This window comes from Aythya marila, assembly GCF_965140915.1.
Source record: "Aythya marila genome assembly, chromosome: 6".
NCBI classification, from domain to species: domain Eukaryota; kingdom Metazoa; phylum Chordata; class Aves; order Anseriformes; family Anatidae; genus Aythya; species Aythya marila.
In genome coordinates, this window is record NC_139047.1 from 15,529,721 (window position 1) to 15,542,971 (window position 13,251).

At 33.6% G+C, this 13,251-nt stretch overlaps 1 protein-coding gene across 1 annotated transcript in view; it reads left to right on the top strand.

The window, feature by feature from the left end:
• The window catches only part of CCDC141 (coiled-coil domain containing 141), an 80,985-nt gene that overhangs the window by 12,234 nt on the left and 55,500 nt on the right, over positions 1-13,251 (top strand). Inside the window, 4 exon segments of the mRNA XM_082763261.1 lie at positions 1,212-1,403; positions 3,778-3,886; positions 4,181-4,434; positions 11,600-11,719. Coding sequence (XP_082619387.1) covers positions 1,212-1,403; positions 3,778-3,886; positions 4,181-4,434; positions 11,600-11,719 — 675 coding nt within the window.

The following is a 13,251-nucleotide window of genomic DNA, read 5'->3' on the forward strand; positions in this document are numbered from 1 at the left end:
CTTTTCCATGTACTTCAAGAAAAAGAAGGTTTGTTTGGTGCCCTTTTTGCCACTTATAGTATGACAGATGCATCTTTCATACATCACATTTTGGGTAAAGCCAACAAAAATTATTATTTTTTTTTTCTGAGTTAATCAGTATGTGAAGGTTAGTTAATTTCTTTCTTTTTTTTTTTTTTCAGTAAAAGAATAAAAATTCCATATTTTTATACCACTCTTACAGTACTGCTTTTAGAAGCAGCTGATGAGCCTCTTCAAGCTGACAGTTTGAACTGTCAAGAGATTTTTGAGTTTTCCAATTTCTTAGTCTTCATTAGTTTGTGTCATGAGGGTGATTTATCATGGACTTTAATTTGCCTAATATAGATTTCTTTTCCCATTACAAATTCATGTGATAGCACTTGTAATAACAGCAGAAATTGACACTTTTAGTCATGCGTATGATGAAGACTGAGATAGGAAAAAACAAACAAACAAACAAAAAAGCCAACAAACACTAATCAATTTTCTTGATACTAAACATTTAAATATAAGCTGGAAATGGCCCAGCTTATACCTCTTTAACAAAGTTACCTTTGTTGTGCTGCAATTACTAAAGGGAATGAAACACAATAGAATGGTTGTTTTGACCAGAGAATATTGATTATTTGGTGGCCAGCCTTGGCAATATGCATTAAGTTGATCCTTGAAACATTGCATGTATTTGGTGTTTTCTGGAGAATGCATGCTGTGTTCAAACTACTTTTTTCTGGATAGCATTGAAGTAATCACAGATTTATTAGTAAGTTACAAGATAAAAAAAATACCAAAGCTTTAAAAATTTTCTTTCTCATTTAATATCAATAGAGCATGACAGCATGTGGAAGAAGATCCAAAATATTTGTATTGATACTACTTCCAGGAATGTTCCTGTGCTTAAACTGATGTAAAAGTAAATGAGTCTAAATTTTAGAGAGAGGATGATAAATACCCTTAACACTTGTTTTCATATGAATTTTCATAAAAATGTTTCCTCTTAAGAGCAGAAGAAATTGAGAATTTCACAACGAAACAAGCATTAACAGCTACACTCATATCTTTAGGAGCTGGAAATAGAGCATGAGTGAGAGATTCGTGGGTAGTTTCAGACTGACTGAAAAAGTATCCTGATGCCAGTATTAGCACTGTATTTTGGGTTCTGTTTACAGAATTCATTATCTTTTTCTTCCCAGGCTTTGGAAGACCAAGTATGGAACCTGCTGCATGAGGCAGACAAGGCTGCAGAGGAGAACAAAGACAAGAGTCAGGTGTATGATGCCATGGCAGAGACACTCGGAGATGCATGGGATGCTCTCATCATTATGTTAGAGAAGCGACAGGCACTTCTGGAACTTACTTCAGTGTTCTTTGAAAATGCTCTGGAGGTTTGTTTTTAAATCAAATGTCTCTTAACTGGAAACGTTTCATGTCTTACAGAAACTCTTTCCATTGTATTTTTACTCTGTTATACATGTTAATGTTAATTATACATGTTAATACATGTTAATGAACAATGTTATACATGTTAATGTTTTATGTTAAATTAACATGTTAACGGTTTATTGCATTCCTAAGGGTTGAAGTGATCAAGAGATTATTATTTTCTTAATGTATCCTTTCTTTTCCTCCTACTCTGTAGTTCAGGATGAAATGGAACAAAAATCTTAAAAAAAAAAAAAAAAAAAAAAAAAAAAAAAAAAAAAAAAAGATCTTCTTAGTCATGATTTCTCCAAGATTTGTACTTGACAGAAAAGTAACAGTGAAAAATGGAACTGGAGCAAAACCTAAAATGCATAATTCAGTGACTGTGGACATTCTCCAGAGTTTGTTTCATTCATTGTGATTCAAATTATTTGGCACTGGAAGAGCTGAATTCTCAGATGTCTTCACTAACGATTATTGATGATTGGCCACAGAAGGTTTTACACTATAATATACATACAGTTATTGTAATTATGCTTGCAAACTGAACAGTAGTCTAACTTGCCAGTCCTTTACTCAAGACTTCCATGTCCTTTGCTCAAGACTTCCATTTGCATAAATACACAAAAAGGTATTTGTGTGAGTCCAGAAGACAGATTTCAGAATGTTGTTCTTTCCCCTGCTTATTAATTTCTCTGTGTCTCTCACCCTTGTCAAAGTGGTGATAATTTCTGTAGCTCCCTGCCTTCAATTTTCCTATCATCTCTGGAACTTATAATAATTGTTTAATAATTTAACTTGATAAATTTCCTTCTACAATGGCTAAGGTTTACATATAAATTACCAAAGCAGCCATTCAAATGCTAACTGTCCCAAGAGCTCCAAATGAAGGATCTGTAAGATCAACAGACTACTACTAATTGTTGTGTCCTGGCCGTGTGTATTATATGAAGAAATGAGTACAAAGTTGGTAAATAAATTCTGATATGATTTTATCATATTGATATGATTCTGATCATATTCCATATGATAAATTCTGTACCACAAAATGTTGACCTAGTGCAAATTAAATCCTTTAAGGGGTAGTTGAATTGTTCAAGCAACAGGCTTATATCATTAAAGCACAGGGCAGCAGCTGAATCGTAGCACAAATCATATCTGTTATGTACAGATGGAAATTAAATAATAAACAACAAAACACAATATTTATTTAAATAGGAATAACTGAAACTTCTTAGGGAAAGTCTTTTCTTTATATGACAACCAGTGATTATGGAAATCTTTGTTTTATTGTGATAGAACACAAACATTACCTCAAGAATTCTCTTTAACGAAAATCAGAAATCAAATCCCAAATGTTGATAAATAATACGTTTCTTTTAGAGCAAAAGGGAAGGAAATCTGGAAAAATAGAAAAGGGAGAATAAGCAGACAGGTGTTCATCTTCCTTAATTTCATCATAGGTTTCAACATCTTTTATTACAGTGAAATGCAAATATGAACTCTATTGGTTTCTTCATTCTTGAAATGAAGCAATAGAATTATAAAGGTTAACTAAGATACATTATATGTGCCTAGGCTCTGAGGTACTCATACTTGGAGTTGTGCCTACACACTTTGAGTTGTGCCTACAAAGGTGCAAGTTGAAGAATTTCAATCCTATTTTTAACTACCTTAGCAGATTACCAGACCTGCTCCAAGAAACATAGCATGTTAAAATATTTAAAATATGAAACCTATGGCAGAATGATTTGTAAGGAGTAACCTAACTTTAGGCTTCATTACAGAGATGCTGCTTCCCAATACAGGCAATTAATATGTTTACCATAATATAGCTTAAATTTTCTACTTATTACTACCTTAAAAATATTGCTTTGAAGATTGTATCTGTCTGATGTTTCCCTCAAATGTTTCTTTCCATCAACATATTAACGTGGGAAATAATTTCTGGGTAACATGGGAAATAATTTCTGGGAAGGAGATCTAAGTTAAATGTTTAATTCCTGTTAAATGAGATTTTACTGAAAGTTTTAAAACTATCAGATATTTCCGTTAAGACTATCTTTGCAGTGTGTTTGAAGTCTATATTAAAAAGATGATTGACATCAACTGAAACTGTAGTTTCAGAGTGTTACAACTGAATTTTGGGTCCTCTTAGTCAATGCAAACCTCAAAAGAAGATGCACTGAAAAACTATATCTATCAGTCATTAAGAATGCTTTTTTTCAAGAACTTACAAATTCTAATGATTTTGCCCTATAATACGGAAATGAGGATTGAGTTCTGTAAAATACAGTTATATTGCATTTCCTCCCACCCTTTGTTTTCCTAATGCAGTTTGCTGTTAAAATTGACCAAGTTGAAGATTTCTTAAAAAATGCTCAAGAATTTGACAATATTGACACTTTGAAAGAACTCCTTCTGCAACAAGAGCAACACACAAAAGGTACAAACAATATTCTGCTCCTGGCGGTGTGAGTGTGTGCTGACTCCTTGGATAGTTTTTGTTTTCCCCTGAGTAATTTTTTGAAAAATATCTCAGAACAAATATGATATTTTTTTCTAATATGCTGTTGAAAGAATTTAACTCTCTAGCAGTTTTTTCTTGTGTTAAATGAAAATGTATTATGCTTGTGTATGTTAATAGGTATGCCATTTTAAAAATATTTGAGTAACATTTGAAAAATGGTATTAGATTTACAAATTATTATTTTTTCCTTGTGAAATTCTTTTCTTACAGAGCTCTTGGAAAAGTCGCTTACACTTCTAAACAAAAGCCAAGAACTAACTGAATTTATAGAAGGATTCAAATGTGAAGGGCCAAATGCAAATCCTGAGCTAATTCAGGGAGCCCATAGCAGCTGCTTGAAAATTGACAGTCTCCTTGAACTGCTACAAGACAGGCGGCGGCAACTGGACAGATTTCTTAAACATCAGCGTCAAGGACTGGAGCAGGTTCTGCAAATTTTTTTGTGGCATCAACAAGAGAACAAGGTAAGACATAATAGTAAGGAAAGCCACAGTTTAAAAAAAATAAATAAATAAAATAAAATAAAACAATAAAAAAAATCAAGGACTGTTTCACAGTAAAGTATTGTAGAAAAGGAGCTTAAGTATATTTATTAGGGTAACATCCCTGGCTCTTTTTTTTTTTTTTTTTTTTTTTTTTCTGTGAGATCCTAACTTGAATATTTGACTTTATATATAACATCCTCATAATTTATTTTAATATGTTTAATGCCTTCAAAGCAATATTTACATAGTGTAAGTTTCTTCTGTATTATTTCTGAAAAATATATCCTTCTCTAAATTATCAAATGTGGTGCTTCAAACCAAACCAGATTCCCTTCAAATCGGATTCCCAGAACACTCTCTAACTAAATGAGCTATAACAGCAACTGATAATAGCAATGATAGCTGCAGAAGGCTGTTTTTGGACCAGTCAGTTAAAGAGAAGATATAGTGTAGTTAGCAAATTCATGTGACTAAAAGTCTGACTGATTATTGTGTTCTTGGAGTCAAATCAGAAGTCTTTTCTGTATTGTTCTGTATTGTAAGGTTTCTGTATAGTTTAAAGGTTTTACATGCCTGCAATCTCTTTTTCTTCTTTCTCCCAGCTTACCTCCCATCTCTTATTGAATCTCTCAAATACATCTTGCTTTTGTACCTTCCTTTCAAAGCCTAGGTATATCTGAATCTTACTCTTTCTTTTCCTCTCTCCAGTCCTACTGCCCTTTTCCTTTTCACTCTTCATCTCCCAGTGTTCAGATCAGATAACTTTTCTCTGTTTGTGGTGTGCATTATTTGATGAACTTCTGCAACAGCAGACTCTTGTGTGTCATTTTTATGGAGAGACACCACAGACTTCACCAGAGAAAAGATACAGGGAGAGTCCTGCTCTGCCGCCATGTCTTTGGATAGAAAGCGTGCTCTGAGAAGGGGGAACATATGCAAATTTAACTGCCGAAGTCTAATAAGATTAAAGCTGAGTTATTTTAAGTGTTTTGTTAATAGGTTAAAATTTTGTATGGACCACAAACAGTACAGTTCTGATTGTAATGCCTCTGTATTCATTCCTTGCCTCCAAAATAGTTCCCCATTCTATCAGTGGAAAATGCCAATCTATGAACCATAATTCATTCTGTAGGCACCTGCTCTGCATGTGAGGTTGCTTAAACTGAGAAGCACCTTACTCAACAAAAAAAAACTACTTGCAGTTTTGCATAGAGACAACATAATTGTTAAGGTACGCAAGCAAACTGACAGCCTTATTTCTGGAGCACTCAATAGCAGTAGCTGCAAGAAACAGAGCAAGAATTATTTAATGATTAGATAGAACAGATAAAAATAGTGTGGTCTCTATGCAAATGCCCTAATCTCAATATCTAATTATAAAATAGCTGAAAAAAAAGCCCTTAATATTATATGCTTACATGGAAATAATGAAAAATGAATGACAGTATAGGAGGCTTTATCAATTTCTGCACAAATCATTAAAAAAATATCTAGTGCCTGCTTAGAGATGCATATTGCTGTTACTGTTTTTCACGGCACTTTTTTTTTTTCCAGTATTACCACATAGCTATCGCATAAAAGAAAGATCTTAAGTTTAGTGAATTCTAATAAATTTAAAACAGCAAGAATTGAACTGTCAGTATCAGTCTAACTCAGTAGATTGGAACTGTGTTGTTTTTCATCTAGGATTAAAAAAAAATCCTTTGATTAAAAAGTATTAGATATAACTACAATTACTTCATAATCCCTGTGTTGTCACATAGTATTCAAATATAGAGGAACGCTCAAATGGAAGCATTTTTGCTATTGAAGAGTAAGAGAGAAATATGTGTTTGTGTTTTTTTTTTTTGACTCAAGCACACTTCTCAAAAACAATTCACATTACCTGAGATGGTAAAGGCCACACAACTTCATAAATTTTGCCAAAGATTTCTACCTGTCCTCATTGTGCAAGGGCTAAATACTTGGGAGTAACCAAACAGCAGGTAGATAACCAGATAGGTATTTGGGAGCAACCAGACTGACCCTAATTTAAGGATAATTGAAAATGCTGTGCAGTGAGTTATGTGTGTATGCTTCCTTTTCCTTTCAGGTAGGTGCTTGTATCACAAAGAGTAAGAATAAAAACAGTTATGTACTGGCAAGTTTTCTGGTTATCTGGAAAGAGGGGCTAGTATTTAACTACCTGTTAGCTCATACCTGCATCCAGTTTGAAGCTGGTATACAGAAGGAGTGACAAATTGAAATAGTTTTTAGAATCATGCTTTTTAGAATATACTTGTGCTTAGCCATTCAATCATGATTCATTAACAATCAAGCCTGGTATAATGTCTGCATCATTTACAAGTAATATATTCATATTTAAATACAAACACTGGAAAATTAACTTTTAGAGACTTTATGTAAAATGTCTCCCTCTGGTCTCTAAGACATTATGCATATATTTCTGTGCTGACAAATTCAATTCTCAAAGCCTCTCAGCAGATCTGAAATCTAATATTTTAGTCTCTGTACAGGACTGAACTCCGACTGATGTCAAATGTTGCTACATATGTAAGAAGAGCATATTGAACTCCCACTGATGTTAATGAGAGTTCAGGGGATACAGAGGAAGTGGTGTACTGGAGATGAGCTCTGCTGTGCAGGATACGAGTGGGTTTTTGCTCCTCTGTTTTGCTATGCACAATTACTAATGCAGATGGTTTTTCGTTGTTGTTGTTGTTTGTTTGTTTGTTTGTTTGTTTTCTTTAAAAAAAGCTGTAAAGTTTAAGTTTAAAGTTTAAAAATGCAGCACCTTCCTTTGATCTCTAATTGGAATGTGATGATAAGATGATTGCAACATGTTTCTTTATCAGTATTTTCATATGTGTAAGTGTACTTATTATACCTTTAGAGAAGGGTGTCTAACCTTTCTTTTTGGAAGTGTCAGCATACTATTTTCTGATAATCTCATTAATGAAAATCAAAGGCAGATTAGACTATTTTGTGCATAATTAATTATCTTTGGAAGTAGATTTATGAATGTATTTTTTTTTCTTTCAGTCATGCATATATGAGACAGTTAAAATTATTTCTGGTCCTTGGTAGCATCAAGGGCAGACATAAGAGCTGAGTAAAATTCAGAGTACAGTTTAGTACACCCGTATTGACTGTCCAGACAGATATATAGGAAACAAACTATCTTGGTGTAAGTCACAACTTCTTTTTTATTTTCTTTTCATTAAATGCAGTTTGACTAAAAAAAAGAAAAAAAAAAAAAAAAAAAAAGTAAGGTATCTTTATCTTGGTGAATTATTCAGGGTATTCTTCCCTTTTAATCTTTGCATAATAAATAGGTTTATGATCTTGACTACAAGTATTTATATATGTCAGGATATAGAAAGGTTCTGCCGTTTCTTTACTTGAAACCAAATTTCCATTATGAAAAATTGATATTTGCATTCTAACATCTAGTAAATATGATCTGGAAATACATACGTGAACGTGCACATACATGAGAAGAAATCTGCAGCAGTATTTAATGCACCAACACTGCTGTAGAGAATCATCTAAACATGGCCTACATCTGCTGGCGGTGTGCTCTTTGCTGATTTTTTCTGATAGCTGTGCCCAGCATTGTGGTGCTTCAATAGCTAGAATGAAAGCATCAAGTTTAGCTTGGACAATTTGGAGGCAAATATAACCATTGTCTTTTAATGTTTAGAACTATTTGAATCATTAAGATGTTGTATGAAGTTCATCTGTGAACTTTAGAGTTCACATATGATTCCAGCACATTCTGCAAAAGCCTTTTTTCATAAATATCAAAAATTACATTTTACAATGAGTGCTGTCATGTAGACCTGAATATAGTTACGTTATTCCAAATTCTATAGTCAATTCAAATTAAGGCTACTTCTCTGCTAGCTGCTAGTGGTGAAATCATGGCACCAGTGAATTTAGCTGTAGTTTTTCCATTGCCTTTGTTATGGTCAAGACTTCTCCCCTTTTGTATTTCCAAATGTCTGATCCCCAGTGCTGTTTTTTCTTAAAGTGGTAATTTAGTTCCTCTTACTATTTTTATATATGTGTGCCAACTTCATATGGTTCCTAGACTTTCATTCTACAAAGAACCAAAAAAAACCAACACCTTTAAACAAAATGAATTTCTGACATCCTACCAAATGAATCCCCTTGTTGGTGAGACATAATCTTTCCAGAGAATATAGGCATTCCTAATAAAGTATCATGCACCTACATGGGTTATTTGGTCTTAATATTTCACAGTTGCAAACATTCCCTTCAAAACTGAAATTATTACTCTTATGAGTTAATATTCTAAGTATTTTCTGCATTTGGGAATATTGTCTAAACAGAAAGTCCTTTAAAAAAAAAAAAGGACAAAGAAAAAGCACACAATGCTTCTGTGTACACAAATAAGAAACTTCACAAATGAGAAGGACTGTTGCAATATATATGGACTTGAAATGCTTTTCTTGACTGGTATACATCACATTTAGTAGTGGTGCGTGGGTGGTTGGTTGGTTGTTTTTTGGTGTTGTTTCCTCATCCTCCTCAAATTTGGCGTTACAAGTTCTTGGATGCTGCAGTAGTGATATTTCCTCCCTGCCAATCTCCTCACATTACATTTTATTACTTCTCTTCTTTGTAAGTCTGTACTTGATAATTTTAAATTGAAGTGCTGCATTTTTCTTTTAAAATGTCTGTGGTTCATTTCTGCCCTAATTTGTTATGAAGTTAATATATGAAATTAAACAACGATGTTTCACTAGCAATATTGTGAAGATGAATGCATTAAAGATTAGGGAAGGGTTTAGGTAGTGTAGTTCTGAAGAGAGGGACTTAAATGTCCCCTGGATCTGTACTGTATTGCACATTGTATTGACAATGTCTTCAGATCCTGATGAGAAAAGTATTATTTGAAACTCAAAGTAGTAACTCAAGCATCAGCCACTCAAATACACTAATAGATAAAAGCAATATGAAAACACAGATAAATTCATAGCTAGGGAAAATCACCTGTTGGTAGAGAAATGCACACAACTGGCACTGCAAGTAAAAAATACATTTAAAAAAAAAAAAAGGTATTTAACAGTAGTCAATTAATTGTGAATATAGTAGAGAAATTAATTTGAGAATAGCTCATCCACAAGAAAACATGATGCTTGCAGTTCAGCATTACTATGTCAGAATATATTTTACAAGCTGCTCAAGTTCAAACTTCCTGAATTAAGGTGTCAGACTTAATTTATGTTGTGTATACATGTGTGCTTTAATACATACTGGAAGAAAGGGAGTGAAAAACAAAGTTTTTCCTGATGTGAATAATTTTTAGAAAGAAAAGTGTGTTACTTAATTTCCGTTCACTAGTGTATTATCAGTCTCACACAGTGTCTGACTGTACAAGAGCTTCAGCATGGCATGGGACAGTATATGTGTGTATAAGCTTTGAATTAACACGTGTAAGAATTCCCCTCCTTAAAATACCCCCAGTTTCACAAGTGTACTGAGTCTGGAAGCCAGTGGCTGCAGGGCAGCCACTGTGGGGAGAGCCGGGGTGGCTCTGTGCCAGACACAGCCACTTTCAGCAAGTTCCAAGGGTGCCGTGGCAGAACTTGGCTGAGCTCTCCTTTAGTGAAGCTGTTGGTGCCTCAGTGAAAGCACAGTTGAGAAAGGAAAAAGGGCTGCACCAGCAGGGTGAAGAGTGAGGGTGGGGCAAAAACCTGTGAGGAACAGCCCTGTGAATACCAAGGTCAGTGAAGAAGGAGGAGGAGGAGAAGAAGGAGGTGGTCCCGCAGGTGTCTCAGAAGGACACCTGCAGCCCATGGAGAGAAGCAATCTAGGAGTAGCTACCCAAACTGTGGAGAAGGTGTGTCAATTGAGTGATCCCTGACAGAAGTGTGGCCACAGAGAGCCCATTTTGGAGCAGGGTATCCTGACAGGAACTGCAGCCCCTGGAGATCCCATGCTGGAGGAGGATAAAAGTGGGAGGAGGAAGCTGCAGCACAGAAAAGCTGTTATGTACGGACTGTAACGCCCTGGCCCCCCTGTGCTGCTTTGTGAGGGTAGAGATGTAGAAGAATTGGGACTGAAGGAGTGAGGTTGAGCCTGGAGAAATCCAAATCCACCATCTAAATCTGCAACTGGCAACAAATTAAATGAATTTTCCTGATGTTGAGTCTGTTTTGCCAGTGATGGTAACAGGTAAGTTGATACCTTTATTTCGATTGAAGAGCTTTTTTATCCTGTTTTCTCCCCCTGTTCTGTGAAAAATTGTTTCCAGAAAAAAAAAAAAAAAAAAAAAAAGTCAGTAAATACACATCTGGAGGATATGCTCAAGAAATTGAAGGCTTAGCAGCAACATAAATTGTTTACCTTCCAGGCTCTGTTGAGTAATTTGATAATTTGCTCAGTTTTTTGTTTTTTATTTTTTAGATGTGTTGGAAGCATTTTCAGTTTTAAGGTTTTTTCACTCTTAGAATCCTTTCTATTTATTTAAAATAGCTTCTACATGAACAGTTAGGAAAAAAATCTGGAGCGTGCTTTAAAAATACGTAGTACCTGCAGTACAAAGTAATTCTGAGTATGCTATTAATTATTTAATTATGGTGGTGATTTTCCAGACTTTGAAAAGGTTGAAAGAAGTCTACTTGATACTACTATTTTAAAATACAAAGCTCCACTCAGGAATTCCTGCCATGTGCAGTTTACAATGAAAGTGAGAGGTACATAAAATTAATCAAGTAGAAATAAATGTAAGTCATTCTGTGCAGTTTACAACAGTTTGACTAATGAAAGTGACATATAGACATTTGTTAAAGTCCACATCTGTGAGATGTAGGTTTTTTTTCATTTTGAAAGCTATTAAAGCTGTCTTGTTATATATATATTCCAGTATGTGTTTATTTTGATCACAATCCTTTTATTCTGTATTTATTAACTAATAGTACTAATATAGTACTAATATTAGTACTAATATTAGTACTAATGCAAACATTTGAATAAAAGTATCAACATTAGGAATGAAAAAAGAATGAAAATTAGGGCAGCTTTTTTAGATGAAACCATCTTGTACATATTCAAAGAATGGACAGGTATTTTTCAAGTTTTCATCGACTGAGAATTCTTCATATTATTTATGTAGGTAACATCTTGGTACAAGAAGAACATCAGAGATTATGTACACAAGCAAAACCTAGGCTCGTCTTTATTGGAAAATGAAGAATTACTTCAAGAGCATAAAGAAATGGAAGTCAAAGTGAAAGTAAGAAATATGATAACTGAATAGTGAAGTAGCTTTAAAAATAAATATCAAAATATGAACTTATGAGTTTAATATATGAGTTTAATACACTCGGTATGTGTATGTGTGGTATATATTTGTCTGAATTAGTGTGTTTTTGTTTTTTTTTTCATTTTACTTCTTTTAACAAAAACTTTCATGTTTGACGGTATTTTTCATGTTTAAAACTTTAAAAGCTATTTACAAGGCAAAGGAAAAGTAATCCTTTATGCTGTTTAATTTGTTTTTCAATGTAGTGGCAATTTTCTAGATTGGTAGTTTATGTATTAAACAACATTGCAAATACTAAAGAAAAACAATTTAATAAAATGTATCAAAATTAAAATTTTGATAGAACATAAAAAGCCTGCCACTACTACCATAATCCATTCTTACTGAACTGCATATGTGATTGAAACAGGTGCATATCAATTTATTTATTAGGTGCAAAAGTAATTGCAATTTTATTTTCAATGTGAGTAGCAGTTTTCTAGAGAATAAATCTTTTACCATGGCTCATAAAAGCAAGATGGTATCTAAGAAAATGTTGATATCAAAAAAATATTTGTTTAATGTAAATTGCATATAATTTAGAACATTTCTTTAGGTGCTCAATTGTGTTCTCATCAGGTAGGTGCTGTTGCTGGGTCAAGATAAATCATCATGATATCATTTCTAACAGTTGTGTTTGGAGAACTCATGTGACCACACAGCCTGTTTTCATCCAAAGACTATTCCTATAGGAACAAATACAGCATGTCAGAAAACAGATTTTCTTAATTTAGAGAAGTTTGTGTTTGAAAAACTAAATTCTGCTGTAATGCTTGCACAAGCAAAGCAGGAGAAAAAATAAAAAGCACACAAAAAATTACATAAGTATGGTACGATTCCATGTTGTTTGGAAAATCTAGGAGCAGAAACTAAAAGTTTCTTTATAAAACTATTAAGATAATGAACTGAATTAGTGCTTTAAAATTCCTCTTCTACAATTTTACTGCGTAATTTTATTACCTCTGATTCTTCAACATCTTGTCAAGGTAAAAGCAGACAACTTTTGCTGTATATATATTGAAAGCAATCTCTTAAGTAATAGCAAAAACACAATATCAGATTTTTCTGGTAACACAAAAACTACAGTTAGAATTGCCCTCCCTTCAGGAATCCCTTTAGCATCTTATAAGCTAATTAAGAAGTAAATTGTTAATATTCTACATTAATTTCTGAGTGAAATGTAGTTTCCAGAAGCCTTCAGAAGTTTTATTAGATCAAACAGCTAACTGTTTTATCAGTTCATGTGAGCAAATATGAAAACAGTTGTGAAGAACTTCTCAGTTTATTTGCAGGCATAACTCTGAGGAGGACCTTACACAATACTTGGCCAATTAATTAATTACATGCTTTCTGTGGCTTGGTGATTGCTTAGAGCATAGCTGATGTCTGTTGTAATTTATGGCTAATTCCCTGATTCCATAAACTGTGAATGTTTCCAAAAAGCAATTAGTAGCTTTAAAATA